At 36.1% G+C, this 24,683-nt stretch overlaps 1 protein-coding gene across 5 annotated transcripts in view; it reads right to left on the reverse strand.

Annotated features, from left to right (window-relative positions):
• VEGFC (vascular endothelial growth factor C) overlaps positions 1 to 24,683 on the reverse strand; it is a 79,755-nt gene that overhangs the window by 938 nt on the left and 54,134 nt on the right. For all 5 annotated transcript variants that reach the window (XM_079909293.1, XM_079909296.1, XM_079909297.1 and 2 more), the window contains 3 exons: positions 18,783 to 18,934; positions 3,371 to 3,477; positions 2,734 to 3,067 (listed from right to left, as the gene is read on the reverse strand). In XM_079909293.1, the coding sequence (XP_079765419.1) occupies positions 2,734 to 3,067; positions 3,371 to 3,477; positions 18,783 to 18,934 (593 nt within the window). The remainder of the gene's footprint in view (positions 1 to 2,733; positions 3,068 to 3,370; positions 3,478 to 18,782; positions 18,935 to 24,683) is intronic.

The following is a 24,683-nucleotide window of genomic DNA, read 5'->3' on the forward strand; positions in this document are numbered from 1 at the left end:
GACTAGACTGGCAGCTGGCTGGCTGCACGAGAGTGGCTCAGCCTCCCTCCTCCACCTGGGCTCCATGTGAAAACAGTGCGGTCTGGGGGAAGGCACTGGGAGGGACAGTATTCACTGTGAGGGTCCCTTTCCTCCTACCCCAGATGCCCAGTTTCTAGTAGTGGCAAAAGGACAAACGACCCAGCAGCCAGTCACATCAGCAGCCCTGTTGCTCCAGTGAATGGGAGCTATCTTTGAAGGATTTTTCTGGAGGATGAGTATACGTAACATGTGGCAGTGGGGATGGATATAATGCAAGAAAAATGCAAGGTGACCTGGAGATCAAACATGCACCACAGAAATACTACAGATGTGATTTTGAAACAGCATTTCTTTTACTCCAGAAAAGAAAGCATGTCTAGTTAGAATGTTATTTATTTATTTTCAGTTCTAAATACAATGACATTATTATAAGGCCACTGGTATTCCTTTACTAAAGAGATACAATTCTCAATGATCAATGTAAGTTGCTGACTAAGGCAGTGAACCACAGAATATATACTCTGCCTGCCACAATTTTGGAATAAATATGAAGAGAAAATGAGGAGTATATATATGTTCAAAATATTAAACTATCTTTTTTTTCGCTTCAGTATATGCATAAAACCTGGAATTATACACTTAGAAAAATGAACATGGGGAGAGAGTTAGTAAATAGAAAGCCATTAAGGAACAGTGTATGCGATGAGGAGAAACACAATGACAGAAATCTTTTCTACTAAGTTAATATAAGAATTCTGTAGACAAGTATGGCTGGTTAGTTTTTTTGCTTTTTTTTTTTTGCGGTACGCAGGCCTCTCACTGTTGTGGCCTCTCCCGTTGCGCAGCACAGGCTCCGGACGTGCAGGCTCAGCGGCCATGGCTCACGGGCCCAGCCGCTCCGCGGCATGTGGGATCTTCCCGGACCGGGGCACGAACCCATGTCCCCTGCATTGGCAGGCGGACTCTCAACAACTGTGCCACCAGGGAAGCCCAGCTGGTTAGTTTTATGTAAACAAAAATTTCAGGTTTTTCAATGTATACTGGGTTCACTCAGATTCAATATGAAAAAATGGTTTCATGATCTTTAATAAAATTTAGTATCTATATTCTGCATTTTTGAAATATCCTTTTGGTGATTAGAGTAGGATATGCAAGTAAAATTGGAATATCATTGCCCAGAATATTCTAAAGAGGAAAAACAAGGATTCCTATCAGGTCTTCTGAAATGACAAAGGAAGAAAATAAAAGTCATTAATGAGATACCTAGATTCATGGAAGTCTCCTCATGCACTAGCTAACATGTTAGTGTGGACAAATCATCAGAAAGATAAACTGAAGTGGGAATATAAACTCTTGAGAATCAAAAAGAAGGATACTTTATTTACTGAAGATAAAGGTAATGATGAACATTCATGCAGATACTAAACTGTAGATAAATGGAAGTATTCATGCAGATACTAAATTGTAAATAAATGTAAATAAATTGTAGTTATTTACAATTATAAATAATTGTAAATAAATAAATGTAAATAAAGTTTTAAGTTGTGTGAATAATCATCTGTTGAAAGGGTGTTATCACCATCTGTAAAGAGTGGGTGGAAAAAGAGAACCCAGTGAGAACTCCAGTGATGGACAGCAAGTGGTCAGAAAACCTAAAGGACAACCAGGAAAGAACAATGTTGTCTCACTCAAAACAGAGGAGAGCCTAAAGAGAAACTACGGAAAGGACAGTTTTACAGAAAGACCAAATTGTCCATCGGATTTGACAATGCAGGGTCTACTGAACTTGATCGTGGAATATTAGGGCATAAACCAGGTTCCAGTTGGTTGAATAAATGAGAGATGAAAGAGGTGAACAGACAAATGCCAAATGCCTGGTCTTGGTGCAACTCAGAAGACAAGGACAGAGCTTGGTTGCTACAGAATGCTCAAAATCGCAGTGAGATGCCAATAAGATAGAAAAAATTGAGGGGGACGAACACTAGAGTTGAGGACATTGAAGGTACGGAAGGGAGAGGGCGTGATTGGTGGAGCGAGATGCTGAAGGAGAGTGGGAGCAAATGTCAAAAGCACAGGTCTGGCTTATTCTCAGATCAAAGAGGAAGAGGTTCAGGGCTTAACACTGAAAGTGTTTGAGTCCAAGAGACTCATTTTTTTCTGGTGAAGAAGGGAGCAGAATCAGGTTTAAGGAATGTCTTGAGTAACCTTGAACAACGTATTAATTTATTTCTCTGATTCCATTAAATATTATACTTAGCTTAACTATTTTCATTTCTAGATACAATTCCACAGTAAACGGTATCATCCTATCCTTTGTAAAGCTTGCACATTTTCTGCACTTAGAACAGCTGTACAAAATTACATCTGATGGCATCATCATTTTGTTGGGGGCAGGTGAAAATGCTCCACAAGTGACTGTCCTTTGCATCTGTTCTCTAACTCACGTGGAGAGCTACTACCTTAGTCTCTGGAACAAGGATTTAGTGCATTCTGAGCTTGGATCTGGTTTTGGTTCCCAGGACTCCCACCTTATTTTTGGGGGGCAAAGTCTCACAAAAATTTAGCATTGGTTACAAATATCAGAATTCATCTTCCAGAACTTAACTAGTTCCATTCTAACAAAGAACCAATATCTTGGTTGAGAAAACTGCTTTGCATTGAGAAAACTATTTCCAGTAAGAGAAATGAATACTGTTTATGAAGATTTCTTACCTGCATGTTTGATGCTGAAACTTCTTTCCTTTCAAGAAGCATTTCTGTGGAGTTTCTGTACATTCACAGGCACATTTTCCAGGGTTTAGGGGTTGATTTCTTGGGCAGGTTCTTTTACATACGCACTGGCATGTGTTTTCGTCAAATTCTCTGTTGGCCGCACACGAGTTGGGGAAGAGTTTGTTTTTACAGACACACTGGCATGAGTTTCTGTCCAGTTCCTTGTGGGGTCCACAGCTGGAAGGCCAAAGCCCCCCTCTGCAGACGCACTGACAGGTCTCTTCATCCAGCTCCTTGTTGGGCCCACAGATGTCATGGAATCCGTCTGCAGAGTCTAGATAAACACAGTCAGGACATCTTTACTATCCCTTACTTGGTGCTGGGTGCGGTGGGAAACAATAAAAAGCCTTTAAAAGTGTTTTCATTTCCATGTTGTTCATTAAAGGGTTGTGCACACACACAGGTAGGTTCCTTCACAAAGAATTTCAAAATAATACCAATACAAAGCAGAAAGTGTCCTATTTTGTAGTGAGTGATTTCAAAGCATGAAAATGAATATTGTACATGTGATTTTAATATTACAATATTTGTTTATCAAAACAGAGACATTTAGTCTTTAATACAGCATTCGGCTTACCGTCTCCAGCATTAGAGGAAAAAATGAAATCTTGCTGAGCCAGGCATCTGCAGATGTGATTATTCCATATGTAATCTGTGGGGCAGGTCTTGTTTGCAGCCTGGCATCTGTGGGAGAGATGGGTTAAGCAAGAGAATAATTGTTACATGGAAGGGATCATCTCTTTTCTTACCTACGTGTTACAAAATCAACAATGCTTGTAAAAAAAGCACCAAGATGACGTAAGAATATATAAAATGAAATGCAAACATTCCCTCTCAAACTGCTCCCACCCACAGGTGCTGTCAAATTCTAATCCCAGAGGTGACCACTGTTAGTGGAATGGTCTTATATCATTCATTCCAGATTTCTATCTTTTTAAGGCAAATGCATTTATTTGTATAATCACATACTGTTTTACTTCATGAAAAAATGGGATAAAGCCTTTTATACTATTCTGAAATTTCCTTTTTCCATTAAACGATATATTATGCACCTCTTTATATGTCACTTTATGAAGTTTGCTCCATCGTTTTTACTGGCTGCATCGTAGTCCATAAATGGATGTACTATTATTTATTTTATTAATCTCCTATTGGTAGTCATTGGAGTTTCTTCCAATTTACGGCTTTTTCAAACAGTTCTACAGGAAACATCCTTATACATGCACCTTTACAGCCTTATTTCTGAAGCACAGATGCCCATAGCTGTAAAGCGTCCATTAATACAGATTTCCCACTCCTCGCTCCACAGAAAGGAATCAAAGACCATGTTCTTTGTTGTTATTCTAGTTTTTCCTTCCCTTCCTCCTTCTGTCTTCCTTATTTATTTAACTAAAAATCTGAACATATGGGCTTCAAATGCTCCTTTGATGTGCCAATTGTCTCACTGTTGCCTAACTGGGACCCCTTCGTGTTGGTGCCTGTATGGCATGACCCCTTTATTTTTCCAGCTTCTCTGCTTTCTGGGATGAACAGATGCCATACACTCATGTTGCCCGATTTCTCCCCCACGCCTGGATCAGCCATCCCTTCAGGGAGCCCTAATTCTCTTTTTTGGAGAAGAGCATTATTATATTTGGGGGAATAGATTATTGATCTTAAGCAAGAAATACCTGTACATATTTTTAGGGAAAAAAGTTCATAGTGCTATTTCCAAATCCAGTTCAACATTACTGGGGTTTTAAATTTAGTCCTTTGACTTCAACTAATAACTTCCATTAAAATCTTGGTTTCTAACCATCTTTGCTTAAATATAAGTATATATTGAGATATTTGCTTTATCCTGCAAATACTATATGTTTTTTCTTTTCAACTCATTATTTTGAAAGTGGAAAACATTTATGTGATCATCAGAGTTAAAATTATGAGAAAAAGTATATTCAGAGGTCTTTTGGATTCATATCTCCAGCATGCTGTTTTTGTAGCTTTTGGTTTGTATCATCAGTGTTTCTTTTTGCAAAGAAAAGATGTAAGTCTATATGTATGTATTTTTTTCTTATTTTTTTACACAGAAGATAGCATCCCTTATACACTGTTCCAGACCTTGCTTTTTCACTGAATAATATTTCCTAGAGAACATTATACTTTCCTAATAATTTGAGGTATCCCTGAGAGCAAATCTCTACTCATTACATATTTTTGTCATTACTTTCTTGGGAAGTCATGAACATGTTTCTGTTCCACATAAAATCTAGACAGTATTTATCAGTTTGCCAAAATAGTATCGTGTTTTTAAATTTACATCCTACCCAAAACTTTAGCAGCCTTCCATCAAATAAGAAGCCGTTATGTGTAAGTATATAACAGCAATGCAATTAATCCTGGCTCATGAAACTCAAGTCACTCTTCTATCAATGATGATGAAACCATTCTGGCTACGCTGTCCCAACATTGACGTATATGTCGTTTAAGTAATACATTCCTGATACATGTTGGTATCAGGTGGGTACAGTGCTGTTGTGGTCGCAGTAGAAAAGCATCTTTAATTTTGCCAATATGTGATTTATACTGCCGTTACTTAAGCCAGTGTTTTTCCAGCTGTTAGCAGCAACCCATTAGTGGATCTTGAGCTCAATTATATGGGCTGGGAAATGCATTTTTAAAATATAAAAGAATAGCATATAATAAAATATGAACTACTAGAGTGCACGTGGTAAAGAATGTTTTCTGCAACTTTATTTCAATTATATATATATATGCATATAAATATTTTTGAAATGTATGTAATGTGCATGGACAGATATGTGTGTATAAATATGCATATACAACCCCCCACACACAACCTCCCTGTCTCCCACATGTGTGGTGTATGTGTGTTTGTGTACAGATGGTTGCAATGCCAGATGTATTTGTTTTAGTTACAGTCATTAAAGTAGACAAAACACATCTAAGCTATTTAAATGGGAAGTGTCAAGAATAATCTCCATCACTCGCCTAAGGGAGGTTGGTGAAAGATAAAATCTTCAACTGCAGGAGTATGTGTTAATGTGTCTGTGCTTAAGTATAAATATGTATGCAAAATTGCTTATCCCAAACAGGTATGAAGCAAAAACAATTTCCTCTCTCTTATGTAGTGAGGAAAAATATAGTTTTCTCTCTAATATTTCGCATCTTCAGAAGTATGAATTCAAAAGTATGGACTGTGTGTAGAAATGAATGTAGGAAATGACATTTCTGGAAGTGTCATAAAAAACAAGAAGGTGCCTTGCCTAGTTTTATAGAATTAAATAGTGATTTCATAGTTCTTTTGCTTTTGAATGTTCATGATAAAAATACGGCCTTCAGAATAACACTTTCAATTATGTTATACCCGAAATGTTTTGCCAACATAAACTTTTATTGCCAACTAATTATGGTTTGCTCAAAGTGAATTAAATATTTTAATTTCTAATATTCTTAAAACTTAAATTTCTAGAAAACTATAGCTTCAGAAGCTTTGCCAAAAATAAAAAAACTTCTACTCATCGGTGTTAACACACAATTCAGTGCTGAAATTTGGAATCCTGGTAAGATACGACTTAATTAAAGAAACATATATTTGACTATACTTCAATAAAAAAAGCATATTTGGATAGAATATATTTTTATAATTACTTCAAGTTCCCTGCTCTAAAAGTGAATAGCATCTTCTAAGTGTTTAAAGCTTCTCATGTGAAAAGATGGGAGACACAATTTCCAAAATATTGTTATGTTAGAATGAAAGGAAATGTTTTCATGGTGGATAGAAGATTTAGTACAATTTACTTACCTTCTACACATCTTAATTTCCAAAGCATTTTTATCCTACTGAAATTTCTCTTTGAGTTCTGAATATTAATGTGTGTAAACATATTTTAAAATTTTATAAATCAGTTATCTTATATACTGTATTTATAAAACTTATTGATTCAAAGGCACATTTTGTTTGCATAGAAAAGCAGAACATTGTGCAATTATTTGTGAAGTAATTTATGTTGAGAATCATATGTAAATAGGTTAACTTTCCTACTTTTCCTTTCCCATCCCTACACACACTAACACATCCACAATCCTGCTTATCATTTGTATGGAGCATAAAGATGCTTTTCTAAGAATTATTTCATTAATTGTTTCAAAACTTCACTTGGCTGGTTTGGTAGCTATTGCTTTTTGCTAATGAAAACCGAGGAACAGGGCTTCCCTGGTGGTGCAGTGGTTGAGAATCTGCCTGCCAATGCAGGGGACACGGGTTCGAGCCCTGGTCTGGGAAGATCTCACATGCTGCGGAGCAACTAGGCCCGTGAGCCACAACTACTAAGCCTGCGCGTCTGGAGCCTGCGCTCCACAAAAAGAGAGGCAGCGATAGTGAGAGGCCCGCGCACCGCGATGAAGAGTGGCCCCCGCTCGCCGCAACGAGAGAAAGCCCGCGCGCAGCAACGATGATTCAACACAGCCAAAAAATAAATAAATAATTAAATAAATAAATAGCGTTACCAAAAAAAAAAAAACCAAAAAACAAAAAACCGGGGAACAAAAATTTAACGGTTTGTGTGTTAGAGAACAACAAATTTAATGATCAAATCAATCTTATTTTGCCATTGACCTTCCTTTGGAAATGCTAAAAGATTAATCTGCTCCAACATGTGTTAAGTTCTACACATTGGGTAATAATTACTAGCTCTTGTGCACTGAACATTGTAGTAGGCTACTTCGTGCATCCTATGTTTTGGACTCTCATCTCTACTTTTCGTCACTCGGGTTTTTATATACTTGAAATTCCCTGACTCTCCAAATCAATATTTAAGGAATGAAGACATACTACCACCTTTATTTGGCATTAGTTAGAGCTGAGCTGAAATGTTACTCTTTTTCAAATAACTATCATCTTGGTAATATATTTCTAAGTGGAAAAAATGAACTGCATCTTGATTTATATTAAAATGCTTATTGATATAATTTACTAAGTATCTCTTTAAAAATATTTCATAGGTTGCTCAAAATGAATGTTGACATTAATTGAATACTAATTCAACTTGTAGCACTCAATGACTTCTTTAAAAAGCAAATTCTTTCTATGGAGATGAACTGTGCTGTTAATCGATTAATCTCATTGGAAGCCCTTTTAATAAGGTATCTTTACAACATCCCAGCAGATTAAAATTCTGCTGATCATGTGGCATCTATAGTCCACAGGTGTGTTCTTCAAATAGCTATTCTTTGCTAAATCTTGTTAAAAGTGGTGTATGATCCAGTAATATTAGTTTGAAAGCATGTACTACGAGCTCCAAGGAGCTTTACGTCATTCAGTTGGACATTCAATAAGATGTTCTTGTACTCCATTGCGAAAACCGTAAGGGAACTCTGACTACATAATTAATTTTGAAAAAAATCAAAATAGGGTTTTGATTTCCTAATGGCCAACTGCTGATGTCGTTTGAACTTCGCCCACTATGATTAACATCACTCAGACCTGTAATACATTACGGCTTAGTATCAATCTAGACCCTTTTTGCTCAAGATTGCTCTCAGCATAGGAGGTGGGGGGGCAAATATATTCTTTCATTATCAGAGCCACAGAGCCCTGAGTAAAACCAGCGCCCTGGTTTCAACAATTTTATTCCAAAAGTCTTTGAATTGTTGTGTTCATCTTGAGTTCATCATGCGTGGCCCTTGAATACACTCAGCAATCTACACAGATGTTGATTTGCTTATATTTTTGCAAGAGTGGTAAATATCAAATGAAAAGTGGTTAAGTAAAAATGGCCTTGATAGTGAATGTTATTAAGTAGCTTCTTCAGTACTATGGGTAGAAATCAGAATTATATTCATTTTAAAGGCTCTATATAAATTGTCTTAAAAAAGGAACATGTTTAACAGAAATATATCTAAATAAAACGCATATATTTATCATACCTGGTATTGATTTTTATTGATTTCATGCTCATTTGTGCTTACGTCTGCTTATGTTACTATTTTGCTTGTGACTGGAAGAACAGTGGATGGAGTTGGGTTTGTTAAGATATAAAAAAATTAGTAATTATGTCTGATTAATGAAAATCCATAGTTTTACTAATTTTTCTAGACTTAATAAGTGAAAGGCTAATACAATTGTTGCATTAGTATAAAAAGTGGGCTTAGAAATCTAATCTTTCACTTTTTATGCGAATATAAATGATTGTTTTAAAGCAGTAACCTGCTATATACAACAACCCAGCTACCATCTAAGACTTGGGTATAAAGCATGGCTTATGCCATGTAGTCATTGCTTGGCTAGCTGCGTACAGGAGTGCTTGTTTTTGAGTTGGATGGTCACTAGAACTAGAGCACAGCAGCACAGGATGCTAGGATAAGTCTAGAAGCTTAGGTGGTTTCCTTTTTTAAATTTTTAAACTTTTTGGATTTGGTTGGATATACAAGGTTGAGAGAGGTATGGTAGGTTGAAACAATGGAAATCTAGCAGTTACTCTATTGGTCAGTTTGTCAGTTTTTATTGCTATATTTAACTCAAACTAACAGAATCAGAACAGAGAAATGATAAAATAGTAACCAGGAATTCAGTAAAAATGTCCTTCAATAGCCACTGGTCTCATTATCTCATCACAGTCACATCTCAACAAAAAAGCAAAACCAAAACAATGACAACATGTGTTGAGGGCATGAGAGTGTCGCTACGACATCAAAATGACTGGTTGAGGGCAGTGTTTCGGGGAAGGGAAGTAGGGCTGAACAGGGGTTATGAGGGCAGTGAAACATTCTGTAAGACAATATAATGGTGGATACCTGTCATTATGCATTTGTCAAAATCCATATAATGTGCAACAAAAAGATACTAAAGTAAACTATGGATTTTAGCTGATAATGTATCAGTATTGGCTCATCAATGGTATCAGATTTACCACACTAATTATACTCCAATAAAGACCTATTTTTTTTAAAAAAAGATGCTAATAATAGGGGAACTAGTTGGGGGAGAGCAATGGCTTCCTGCTCAGTGTTTCTAAAAACCTAAAATTTCTAAAAAAGTCTATAGATTTTTTAGAAGATGATTGGTAGATGTGGTCTAATAATATGGACATTTATTAAAAATAATCATCAATGTGATCTGGGTAAACTTGACATTAAATGTCACAAAATCTTTGATCTAATAGCCCCTACCTATGGGTAACATTACAGAAACAGCCTAGCGCAGAGGATGTACTGATGAAATCTTCTCGGTCATATACATTTTGCTGTCATTTCTACCAGTCAATCAGCAAGCCACAGGGATGCTGTGCTCTCCATTATTAACTTTTAGAAAGCAGAAACAGACAGCCCAAAGACAGGCACACTCTACAGCATGGTTGGCTTCCTTTTGGAAAAAAATACGCTTCAGGGTCTGGAATCTCTTACCTGAGTTCATATCATAGGTGCTCATTTGAAGGTGTTTGACAATATTTAGATGATGAGCTTTGTAGGAAAGAGGATGAATAGACATGAATTAAGATTTCAAAAATAATTGCATATGAACCTAGGGCTTGACCTGCAAAGAGGATATTTTCAGGGAAGAATAAAAATTCATGTTTTAAAATGCTGAAAAAAAGGGTGGTTTCTGATCAACTGGTGCTAGACTATGTCACAGTTTAATTGGCAGGTAAATTATCTTCACATTTCTGCTCTGAAATAGTTTATTAAAATCAACATGCTATTCTGTTTATCTCTATCTTGTGTAAAGCAACAATGTACAATCTTGAAATCAAAAGGGAAATAATGAAAAATTAAAAGGGGAAAAAGAAAAACTCATGGATATTCAAGTTTCTAAGCATTAGGACTAAGGATCCATTGTAATAGATGAACAGTCCAAAGACACTCAGATTCTAAATCAAAGGTTTTCGTGGCTGTAAATCTACTCTGTTTGTTGAACAGATGAACTGTCACAAGAATGAAGTTTCCCTAATAAACCTGAATAACTGTAACTTCTTAGAAGCAGGTATGCTTTACTGGGTATCTTAGTAAACATTGTTAACACTTTTGTAAAAGAAATAAAGGCAGTAAACAAACTCACAAATTAGCCTTCAGGCTAGATTTGTCCATTTTTGCACCTTTCTTCACCCTTCCTTTTTGTCTTTCTCACCATAACATGACTCTCCCCCATGATACAGCCTCTTTATCAGGCTGAAATAATACATATCCTCTATCTTTATTAACCATTAAAACAACTCAAGGTACCTTGGCCATGGTGAGCAATGTCTTGTCATTTCTCTACTCACAGAACTCCCTATGCTTCCCCAATACCTGTACAGAGGCAAAACACCGCAGGCTGTGCTCAAAGGTCCAGAAGCATAGTCTCAGCATTGCCTTTGTAATTTATCTCTACTGCTTTTACAGATTTAAATCCAGTTAAATTATTCGATTCTATTCATTGGTCCCAGAACGTGTTATTTTCTTTAGGATAACTTTAGGAACATTGTTAATGATAACCAATTGACTAACCAATACATTTACCAGTGGGTAAAATTAACTGCAAGGCACTTGTCTCTCAAATGTGACATCTCTCTCCTTTGATTTTATTCTTTTCCTAATGCTTGAATATTGCCTTCCCTATAGTATAATGTCATAGAATAATCATGAAAAAACTATCTATCTATCTATCTACCTATCTATTCATCCAATGGAATACTATGCAGCTGTTTAATGAACACACCAGGCCTACAGAAATCAATGATTACATCTATAAAACATACTGTTGAGACTAAAACTAATGGCCCAATTTTAACACAAAAATTTAAACACACCAAGGTGTACCCTATAATCTCTCGTGGTATGTTAATACATCCACCTGCTATAAAAATAGCAAAGCACGAATGAGAATAGTACAATTTCTGCGTAGTGGTTACTTCTGGGAATCAAGGATGAAGAACGGTGACTGGGGCTTTGGGTTGTATCTTAAGTGAATATGACAAAATGTTTGTTAAGTTTTGAATTGGGGTAGAAAGATGTCATTTTTTGTCCTTTACTGTATGCTTGAAGTTATTGTTTTTAATTTCAAGAAGTTAAAAATGCAGTAATGACTGCACCCCCAAAGGGAGGAACTGGCTCCTAATTTAGTTGGAATCTCTGCTTTCCTACATTTTTAGTTGTGTGACATTGGGGAAAGTTACTTGATCCCTCTGATTCAGCTTCTCATGCGTAATTGAGACTTTCTCTCACTCTCTTGCTTACCCTCTTTCTTTCTCACCCTCTCTCTCTGCGCCTAGCACATAGTAGGTCATTAATAAATGCATATGTTATCTCTGTATCACGTCCTTCAGGTCATGGAGTCAGTCCTAACCATTCTTAAGCTTTTTCTGATATTTGATCCTCTCACCACTTCTTTCCTTCAACTCTTGTTGGCTTTTGCAATACCTTTTGGATTTGGTAATATATTTCTCGCCCAGTTTTTATGCCTAAATTTTCTGATTGGTCTCTCTCAGTCTCGTGCTAGTCTACGATTTCTCCGAGTTTCCGAAACATTCATATTCCCCATGGTGTCATCTGCTGCCCCTCTTCCCTGCTTATGTCCCATATTTTCCTTGGCTGGTTTAATTTCTTCCAATTGCTCTAAGTGCCAGTTACCTATTGGCAGCTACCCAACGGGCATGCCTCCCCACCCCAGTGTCTCCCCAGCCCCAGATCCACTCTCTGCTGAACATTCCACTCTGATTTCTCAGAGATGCTGCAAAAACTCAAAGTGCACACATAAATACTAAATTCTCCTTCACAAACCCGTTCTTCCCGTGAACAGGTGTTCCCCGTCTTTTTGAATATCATACATGCAGTTTCATCTTCAACTTCTCCCTCTTTGTCGTCCCACACATGCAGTTGCCAAGTCATACACTTTCTTATATTTCAAATGTCTTTCCATCCCCGCTTCCACTGCCTCAGTACCCACTCTTATTATTTCTCTCTTGGATTATTTCAGAAGTGTCCTCTCCACATTTTCCAACTCCTGTTTGGCTTCTCTAATTCACGTACTACACTGCCACCAGGCTGTTCATTCTATCATATAAGATGTAAATATCACGTCCCTACATGTGTCTTTTAGTGGTTCCTGAGCGACTGGAAGGGAAAGAGAGAAGAAGTCCATCCCTGGAATGGCGTTTGCACTTCTGCTGACCTCTCTGGACTTCTGCAGACCCTCTCCATCACACACTCTGCTGCAGTCATGCAACCACCGTCACCTCCTCTCCTACACCAATTCCAGTCCTAAGGTTACATGTCTGACTCACTTATGGGATTTCTTCTGGAATAGCAATCCTATCTATCTCTATAGCCTAGCACAACAGTAGTACCTAGAGGGCACATAATAACTGTCTGCTGAATGGCTGAATGAAGCAGAGCACAGTGTACTGTACACTTATTATATTAGATACATTTGTGTATGTTTGTCCTCTGGTACATAAGTTGCTTTAGTTAAGAAATTACATAATCCATTTATAAAAATCCTATGTTTCCTAGCACAGTGCTATGCACATAGAAGACTCAACATAAATACTCATGAACGAATAAACACCAAGTAGAAAGATCTTGGGCATCGCTTCTTAATCATAAACGGCTCCCTCCATAAAAAGAGAGTCTCCATCATTAACGGGGCCATAGAAATTCATGGAATTTAATCTGAAGGAAAATATAAGAGGAAATAATTGGAAAAAAGAGAACAATCTATGAGAACATCCATATGAACATGATAACTGACCCTTTCTGTTAGATACTGTCCTCCACCTCTGAATTTATGGTATTTTTTGTTGCTGATGCTATTGAGACTTGAATTTTGTTTTGAAAATACTAGAAATGCTCTATGCTATTGGGGGAGAGCTTAAGAAAAAGGAAAACTTGACTTTTTATCTCCTTCTGACACTTTTTTTTTTTAGTTTTTAGCTTTGTATAGGCTAATTACATTTCTAAGACTCAATTTTCTCATTTGTAAAATGTCAGTAAAAATAGCAGCCAATGTTTATTGAACGGTTACTGTGTGTCAGGCACTGGGCTAATATTTCACATGAATACTGACAATAAACATCATTACACCCTCGTGGGTTAGATGTTATCATCATCATCATTGTTGTTCTATTATGGTATTATAATCTTAGATTAATATGTAATATAGTGTCATGTTATTGAATAGATTGTGAGGACTATAGGTTATACATCTTATACTGTATTGTGTTATATGTAACATTTTATTGTTTTGTTTTAAAGATGAAAAAGTGTCACAAAAAGTTTATAGAACTTAGCAGAACTCAAAAGGGCTAGTGAGCAGAGGAGGAATTTTCAAACCAAGAAGCCATGTACAGCGAGCACACTCTGCTCTGTGGTGTGTGTCATCAAGGCCACCACCTGGCAGCACTAGTTACGAGCATGAGTGGCTTGGTGCACAGTCATATTTAGGAAAATAAATAATAACAATAATAATATCAACATAACACACATTGTCCCTTGACTCTGAATGCACAGAGGTTAGGGGCAACCAAGCCCATCTCTGTCCTCTCGCACAGAACCTAGAAACATTCTTTGTCCTTTTTAGAGACTCAAGAATTATTTTATGAATGGCTCATTTTGTGAATGATTCTCTCAATTACTTAGTTATATCTGTTCTTAAATAACGTAAAACGAATGATATGCTACTTATTTAACCTCATAATAATGTAAACATAACACCAAGAGTCTGGAAAAGACATGACTCATCTTCCTCCTGGCAGCACTGAGCGGGATTTCATCTCCACGGGAAGGAGTGCTGGGAAGCCCTCCCCCCGAAGGAATCATTATAATCTTGACTTAAAGTGTCACCATAAAGATGTTAAGACATCTACCATTTTGAACCTCAACTAATTTCAAAATTATAGTTAATGAAAGGGGTCTTTTTCTCTTGGCATTTCAAAAATCAATTTTACTGAGGAATAATTTGCATATAAGAAAATGCTCCTTTTTTTTAATTTGTTTTATGAAAAAATTTATTTATTTAGGCTGGTCTGGGTCTTAGTTGCGGCATGCAGACTTCTTAATTGCAGCATGCGGGATCTAGTTCCCTGACCAGGGATCAAACCCAGGACTCCTGCATTGGGAGTGCAGTGGACCACCAAGAGAGTCCCAAAATGCTCCTATTTTAAATTCACTGCCTTTCTACAAATTTGTGCACCTGTGTAATGCTCACCACCATCAAAATACAGAAGAACATTTCCATCACCCACAAAAAGTTCCCTTTGCTCAATCCCAGTCAATCCCCACCCCCTGCATCTTTGGGCAACTATTGATTGCTTTCTCTGAGTCTAGATTATCTTTGTCTTTTCTAGGGTTTCATGTAAATTGAATCATACAGTATGCATTCTTTTTAGTCCAGCTTCTTTCACTCAGCTTAACATTTTTGAGATCCATTCATGTTGTTGTGTGTATTAACAGTTCATTCTTTTTAGACTGCTCAGTAATATGCCACTGTATGGATAGACTGCAATTTGTTTATTCATTCATCTTTGATGGATGTTGGTTTCTTCCCAGTTACAGGCTAAAGAGCTTATATGAATGTCTGTCTACAAGTTATGGTGTGGAAATACGTTTATATTTCTCTTGGATAAATACCTAGGTGGGAAGTTATTGATCATATTGTGTGTATTTAAGCTCAAATAATGTTTGAGCTTAAATGTTAATCAAAACATTAGTATGTCATATGCCGAGAAGAAAAACTGTTGATACCCTCTAAATGAATACCTAGTAGTTATATAGGTTAAACATTGTTTTCTCATATGAAGCCGAAGTTAAAGTTAATTTCTCTTAAAAATTTTTTTGTTATTTTTTAAAATTATTTTACTTTTGCTGGAACATGATTATTTTGAATGTTTTAAAAATTATTATATTTGTATTGTTAGTTTATATAAATTGCTAATTCCCATATGTAATTTGACATATTACCATTTTTATAAGTAAATAAATTACTTTAAAAATTTCTCAGCAAATAGTTATGTTACGTTCAATATTGATAGCTTTTACATTTTTATTTAACTTTTCACTATAACATTTTTATTTTGTCCTTTTTAATCCTATGCTGAATAAAAAAGTAAGCTTTCTACTTCCTTTTAAATGTATGAAGCCCAGATATACTTAAGGTATATAAAGAGATATAAATGTGTCTGTGGTATTCAGATTTCATGGGGAGAGGTGATTAGGAAAAAATGCCTATAAAAGGATCCTTAGGGGGTGATAATGGAAAAAAAAAATGGTTGACTAGCACTACTCTAAAGGAAATATTTTAAAATAATACTTTGTTTTATTTTTATAGCTATATATGGGTATATAACTACATGTAAAGTTATATATAGTCATCTACTTTAAAATTATATATATATTATAAATATTACACACATACATAGGTGGATATTACATATACACATAGTTATGTGCCCACTGGCTTGGAATATAAAATACATTTCTTATTGTACACAGTGAAACACACTGAAAAACACAAGAGACAAGGAAATGAATCCAACATGAATCTTAACGATAATAATAAATCTGCCCTTTAATGACTATCTCTTAGATGCTGGACACTATAGTCAGCACTGCGGAAGCATTCAGTATTTCCTTCAATCCTCTTTACATCTTTACATTTTACACATAAGCAAACTGAGGTTCAGAGACGTGAAATACCCAATGTTAAAACGCTAATTAATGGCAGACCTAACTCAGCTCTGCTTACTAAGATCCAAGCTCTCTTTGCTCAAACATTTGTCTCTTCTTGACCTCCAACAGCATACAGTATAGTAGATAGACGAATAAGTAATGATGAAAGTATGAGTAAAATACACAAATGCTATGAGATATATACAGATAAATAAGTTATTTATTTAAGAAGCATTTGTTGATGAGTGCAGTATACTTGTTTAGCTCCCAAATTTGGAGCGTGATTACCAGTTCAACTGTAAAATAAGGCTAAGTACCACCAACTTCACAGATGCTTTTGTCAGTGTTAAATGAGACAATGTGTGTTAGGGCCTGAAAGTAGTTAACAGCTCAATTATTTTTAAGTGTTATTAGCTGGACATTACAGAAGACATAAGCCTACCTGAAATACTCTCGTGATCCAGGTTCACATGCAACAGTTACAGACCCCTAAACAACCCATGCAAGGATAAAGTAAGTATAGTAATTGCTATGGGAATTCACGAAGCGAAGGTGACTGTGGTATTTGGACACGACAAAGGCAGCAGAAAGACCTTTACCTGAACTCTGAGAAATAGATACAGCTTTGGAAAGGCAGAAAAGAAAGTAAATTTATTTTAAGCCAGGTCAGAATAGAAACAGTTACAGAGCAGGAAATAAGCATAGTATTTAGGGAACCAGACTTTGTGAAACACAGACTTGGTGAAGAATGAGAAGCAAAACAAGAAAGGAAGGCTGACACCAGAAGACAGAGGTGGAAAATCGGTGCCCAATTCTTTGAGAAGTTGAAAGTCACTCACAGTTTCTGGTCAGATGAATGAAATGATGCCTTTGAAAGCTTACTTGTGACATTATACAGGAGTTGGAGACACATTTGACACAAGAAAGCTAGTACTGAAACCACTGCATTAAATCAGAAATCCATGCAGAATGAAGTGGATCAGGGTGACAGTGTTGGAAATGAAATAATAAGTTTACGTTGGAGCAGATATCTCCCCCAAAATAATCAATAGCTTTTGGGTGTGATGTAAGGGAAAGAAGGAATTAATGACAACTGCATGATTTCAAGGCCTCAAAGAATATGAAAGGCCATTACTGTGAATAATGTAGAGGTAAATAAACGGACTTAATAAATCTTTGACTTTGTACCTATTACGTCTAATATAATAATAAACACAGCTATATAAAAGGGACTTAAAATATTATAAGTCATCAATATGGTCAGATCTTGAACTGTAATTCTGGAAACCATCAATACAGAGATAACAACTGAAGTGCTTAGAATGGATGAGTTGCCAAGGGACACAGGTGAATAGAGCTCCCAGGGCTGCGGAAATGAAATCGCACCTACTACTTCAGGGGGCCGTTGTCTCCACTTGCATTAGTATGAATTTATTCACAGATGCTTGTAAGATTTTTTCTTTCTGTCAGTCAAATCAGGCTACCCTTGAGTTTTTCCTACGGTGTCCCTGGAAAGGTAACGCCTCCTATCTGTCACACTAAGTAAAGCAGCACAAAGAGCTCCAACAGGGAAAACTGCTATTAGCCCATCACTTTTATTGTCAAGCCCACGAAAATGAAAGGTTTCTAAAAAGGTTTTTGGTAAATGTATATGTTTACCCATCAATTTATTTATACTTTTGTTACAAATGTTGGAATTATCTAAGGTTTATTTACACGCCCATTCCATATTCCCTGGCTATACTAAAGAACAAAGAGCTGCATCCTAATCTGGGGGCAAAAAGTTCCTAGATCTCAGATGGCAGTGCATAATGATTCATTATAGACTGTTCATAGAGTCAATACGTGATGCTCTATCCAGGCCCTTTATAAGATCTAATGAAGCATATGTTGCCATATACCAAACTAAAAAATAGGATGCGAAAAAAATTTGAATAACAAATGTTACTTTGATTGTTAATTTGAAGTAATATTAAGAAAAATTATTTCAAGTATTAATCAAAATTTCAGTATTCAATCCTTGCTGAAATAAAAAATATGAATCGATATATAGAGAAAAACTAATTGAGATTGAAGAGAGGCAACTGAATGCTAATAGATGGAAAATAATGTATTTATATTTACTTTTTGTTTTGGACCAAAAATCTTAGGCTCAAATATTTTTAGTTTTAGCATCATCTATGAATTTGCACAGTTGATTTCATGAATGTTGAATGTCTTCTTTTTATTTGATGCAGAAGTATATTACCGCAAATTTCACAAAAATTCTTTCCATCAACTGTGTTTACTTGGAAATAATTTTATATTAGTAGAGGATGAAGAAAAAAATAGATTTAATTCATACTCACTGTGGTAGTGTTGCTGGCAGGGAACGTCTAATAATTGAATGGACTTGTCTGTAAACATCCAGCTTAGACATGCATCGGCAGGAAGTGTGATTGGCAAAACTGATTGTTACTGGTTTGGGGCCTTGAGAGAGAGGCACTGTAATTTCAAACAACTACAAAGAAGGGACAAAAGAAGAAAAATTATATAGATGCTATAAAGCATTTTTATGGTACATGTTGGAGTCCAAAAAGAGTGAGATTAACTCTTCATGATTAGGTAGTGCTGCATAATGTATTCAGGATGCTAAAGTTTTTATGATTACAATCTAAAAACTGTTTTGCGTCTAGTAAGTATCCTTTATCAGAATAGTAAACAGTCTATATGCTTATCTCATGTCACTATTATAAAGCATAGTAGAATTCTGATAACCAACTAATGACTACAGAGCAGAGATGTGACAAACCAACATGTTCAAGGAAAAAAGGATTGTTTCAGAGTCCTAGATTATTCCAGGGGTTTAAAAAAATGGCACTGATATAAATATCTTTGTGATGTAAGAGCAAATCTATTGGTCACACAACCTTGAAATGTTTGGTTAAGTCCTATTTTATGTAAATTGAATACACAGACATAAAATACATAGATGTAAAACTGACTTTCATTCCAAATTAAACTTCAACCTCAAAGTAGTTTTACAGTTATCTGAGATATCTTATGAATTTATTACGTTTAAAAGAAAAATAAATACATTCATTAGTAAAGGATCGTTTCTGCTATTCTGACGAAGGCATTATGAGAATATAAGTGTAAAACAGGGTAGGACATTATACATGACGGTGGATTAGAGTCTTAACATTTCGTTTAAAACCTCATTCTGAATGCCTCATTAGTGGAGAACTTCAGCTTTTCCTCTTCCTTCCACAAAAACAATGTTTTAAGTTGAATATACAAATAAATTAGTGATTAAGTAAAACTAAGAGGATTTAAATGCCAAAGATTCTTAAAATCTAAATTATGATCAGTAATAATGGTGAAAGTGAAATCCTGACCATTACCTGCTTGATAAGATCAGTTCATAGTAATTTAATTGTAGTTAAACCACGTGTTGTTTGCTACCTTTACAGACATTTGTGTAGTGCTAAAAAAGACAACACACCCCAGAGCCTTGTGGTTCCACCCTTTGCTGTAATTTCATGCCAACAGTTGAAGATCACTGCAGATATTTAGGGAATAGAATTAGGTGCCCATTCTGTCCATGCCTACAGGGAGATTCACTGAAATGAATTTTGAAGAATGAAATATAGAAATATCTCAATTATAAATGCACATTTTCTTCACTTGAAATGTATTTCTTATATATTCGCGTAATACTTCACCTACTTTCTTAGCCTAAGTGCCTTAGGAGGAATGGGCACAAGACAGGGCACCTTTATTGGCAACCCCACTTGTAAGTTATGTGAACTTGGAAAGGTCATTTAACTTCTCGAAGCTGTATATTTCTTTAACAACCAGTAAATTCAGGGTAACATTTGACCCATTAATTCATGGGACTGTTTTAAAAATTGTGTAAGCTAACGTATACGATTGTGATATGTATTTTGATTGCTGTGTAGATGTGAGTTATTATTATTTGCATATATTCTCAGGATTCTAGATGTGTTCCAGAATACTTCCTACTCTATGTAGATAATCTCAACGTATGGCCTCAATGTATCCCAGTATTACCATTTTGACCAGTTTCTTCTCTAAAAAGACATTTGTTTATGCAGTTTGGATGAAAGCCTTTTATTAGGTAAAATGTCACACTGGCAGAAATCTTTTGCACAATGTATAACTATTTTAAGAGAGACAATTCTGTACTACCTATATGTACTACAGTTTTTCTACTTCTTATGACATCTCTCGACCCTACATTAAGAACCAGCATTATAGAAGAAATATAAAGTGGTTTAGAATTGCTTATTTCATTTTCATATTTATAAATTACTTAATTAAACTCTGTCATAGTGGAAATGATAGAAAGATGTACAGGTCAGCTCAGAAAAACCTAAGAATTTATGTTTAACTGGCAATTAGATATATGTACTTAGAGCTTAGGAGAGCCCCTTAAAGGCCAGTGGTATTAAAGTTGGAATTAAATTCTTGGGCATTGATGAGAATACTTGGTGAGCTCATTCTGAATGAAAACAGAACACGCCTAATAATAGAAACCTGGGCAACAGGAACGTATAAGGGGTGAAAACAGGCACGTGAATCAGTGAATATGTTTGGGAAGAAGTCTGACCCTCCATGGAGAACCAGGAGGGGAACTGTTAAGCCAAGGGAAGCAAAAGAAAGAGAGGAGGGCTTCCCTGGTGGCGCAGTGGTTGAGAGTCCGCCTGCCGATGCAGGGGACGCGGGTTCGTGCCCCAGTCCGGGAAGATCCCACATGCCGCGGAGCGGCTGGGCCCGTGAGCCATGGCCGCTGAGCCTGCGCGTCCGGAGTCTGTGCTCCGCAACGGGAGAGACCACAACAGTGAGAGGCCCGCGAACCGCAAAAACAAACAAACAAAAAACAAAGAGAGAAGAGCTTCAAGAAGGTGGGTGTGGTCACAGGGTCAAAGGTCTTCAAGCGCGCTAAGGACTGAGTGGAGATAACTGGGTACCAGAGTGAGTCTGAGGGCTGGAGCAGGTGGGAATGAAGAAACAAGAAGGGTGGCCTCATGCGATTGGAAAGAAAGGGATGAGACGGGTCAGGCCACGAGGGCACTTCTGCTTACAGAACGCGTGTAATAACCACTGCAAGATCTGGCATCGTCTCAAGTGACTCAAGGCAGAACAGGGCCTGATAGCGAGGGATAAGGCACTATGAGATAACAGCTATTGTAGAAGAGTGAGTGATGCTTTCCCACCCCCAGACCTCAGCGGCATCCTTCCTTTCAATGACTGCTGCCATTCCAGGTTCCACCCTGGCATGGTTTCCAAAGGGGAAAGAGACCACAGTGAGTGTTATCAGTGATCGTGGACAGATTTCGGCCATTCCTGGGTGGACAGTGTCCCCATTCAGGACCTGCCCCAAAGCACCAGGTGTGTATTCAGGAACTAGGGCTTCGAAGAATGTTCTAGTGAGATGGAGATCAGTCAAATGCATATTAGGAGGCATCTTCCTGGTAAAATAAGCCTGGCGCTATACTTTCAAAGGGTGGAAGGGATTTGTGTTGGTGAATACGCTGACTAAAAGGATAAAGGGACAGGTAAAGAGGCACTGAAAAAACAAATCACTGTTCAGAGAACTGTTTTTTTCCTGTAAGTTGAAGATTTTTCATAGGCATTAAAACTGTGGTGCAGTTTGAGAGAAAAATTATTTCTAATTAAGGCAAATAAATATTTAATTATTGATGTCATAGAAATGTCTCTTGTTTGTGTCCAAGTAGGCAATTTGACAGCTCAATTCAGTTAATTTGATCAAAAGGAAGAAACAGGCTGAAGATTAAAGTGAAAACCCTTTTCTTCTCTTTGAAACACACCTTCCACCTCCAAATTTTCACCTGAGATTTTCAGGCAGTTTCCTTAACTTTCTAATTGACTGTGTCAGTGTGGAAAAAATTTAAGGGTCCAGAGAAAGATGCTTTTGACCAATATTAAAGGGAAAAAGATTTTTGATAATTGAGTTTTATTCATCTGCTGACTTCAGAAGAGTTAGAAACATCTACTGAGATGTGCTGTATGTGTGGACAGTAAGACGTAATTGTGCCAATGCCGGCTGCTGTCACACATTAAAGGAGCCGCTCTCATTTCCCACCTCCTTTCTGCACTAGCTTTAAATGTGAGTATTGATTGACTTTTTTTTTCATTTAAAATGATTAAATACAGTTTCTACTCCTTTTTAATAAGTATAATAAATTCCACTTTCTTTTTTACAGACCAATTTGTGAATTTTACATTGCTATATTTAATCCCTATGTTACTAAGAATGTCTATAGCCCTTTTTCCTAATTAGATAGTATGCTCAGAAAATGTCAACTTTTTTTGAGCTGAAAAATATTAATAATTAGAATCACATTATAAACTCACATGTTTCCCTAAATAAATAAACTTTTCAAATAACTGGCAACTTCCCTTTTCTACTAGAGATATAAGAATAACCAAGATCTTAGTCTTAAAAAGAGACAGACATTAATTAGAGTCCTGCATCTGTGCTACTTCTGTGATTTGGAAAAATTACCTAACTTCTCTTAGCTGCTGTTTCATGATTTATGAAATAGGGATAATAATGGTGGTGATTTCATGGCAGTGTTGTTTGGATGATTCTTCTTCCTCTTCTTTAAAACTGAGTTGAGTCTTTGTTAGAGGAATTACAATTTTTTAACTTATTTAAAATCTTTCTTTGTTCAGTTTTCAATAACTATTTATTGAGAACGTATAGGTCATCAGTCATCTCAAGCCAACAGTCATCTCAAGATAACAGTCATCAATCAATGACTCTTGTCCCTAGTTTTAGTTAAGCAAAACTAACAATGAGAGCGAATTAGGGAAAAAAAAATCTCTGTGTATGTATGATGATACTAGGTTAGAATTTTAAACACAGCAAATAGTTTACCACAAATGCTCTTGGTAAGCAAGAACCTGCAGTTTAACTCCCTTATGAAATCTGTGCTTGTCATTTATATAAAGACTGAAACCAACACAGTGACTATAATTTTCTCTCAGAAGAGTTAAGGTCTATCCAAACACATCAGTCTTTGAAACAATAAATAGATTCTTTATATTTTAATGCAGTAAAAATCCTTATACTCTTGTCAGATTGTTTTGTTCTTTAACGTGTGCACAATTGTACTCTCTATTTTAAATTTAAACTCATAGAGTGCAAAATTTATGTACTATGTTCAGCTTTAGCTAATAATTCTATGTACATACGTGCACCTAGTAAATACTAATGGATGTATTTATCGTCATCCATCATTAATGGATGATAAATATAACTTGATATTTTGAACATCATGGTTTTCCTAAAATAGTTTTATACCATAAAGTGAATTGTTGTTGAACAACAGATGGTATTAGCTTGTATATAATTAAGCATCTAAATAATAATAAAATTCACTATGGAAACTGATGCTATACTATTAGCATATGCCTATTAAAAGAGTTGCTGGTTTTGGAGAAGGTCAAAAGAATTTACATAAAGATGGCATTTAAACAAAGATGGAAATTGAAAAAATTTTTTGATTGTGTATTCAGTAAAAACTGTAATAAACAAGAGGAAATGACAAACATTTCCAACAGACAGGTCCCCATTTGCTATCTACTGGAATTCTTTAATAAGAATATTTAACAGTCCATTCCCACCAACAAGAATGGACTTCAAATAAAGCCACATTTTGAAACAATAGGTCGTTTACACCAGCATAGCAACAGTTGTAAAACAACAATTCCTATTTCTACTTCTCTTGCAGGCTATGCAAGAAGAAGGTGTAGAACTTCCTTTCTGAGAAGATCCTGGATTACGGTTTAGTACCAAATTCAAGAGAATGTTTGAGTGGATAAAAATATGACACAAAAAGTGCCTTCCTTTACAACTTTTTGTCTCAAAATATGACCAGTTTCTCTCCAGAGAATAATATTTCACTACCATGTGTAATTTAAATATTCCAACCCTGAGTCCGTTAATAAGTGTAGACACATCTGTAGCCCCTGGACAGCATGGCTAATAACTGCAAAGTCAGACAGAAAAACTGCACAACGTTTAAAGAAATAATCCCTAAACATGTGAAAAGATGAAAATGGAGGGTTTATTTTAACCTTTTAACTGAGTATATTAACCACATGGCCAGCTATCAAGGGTCTATGGAACTTAAATTGGGTCTGGGAAGACAGCAGGTCCTAACAGATTTACATCTGGTATTGAATTCATTTTACATGTTTTTATAAATAAAATGTAC

The sequence above is a fragment of the Stenella coeruleoalba genome (assembly GCF_951394435.1).
Source record: "Stenella coeruleoalba genome assembly, chromosome: 21".
Lineage (NCBI taxonomy): Eukaryota > Metazoa > Chordata > Mammalia > Artiodactyla > Delphinidae > Stenella > Stenella coeruleoalba.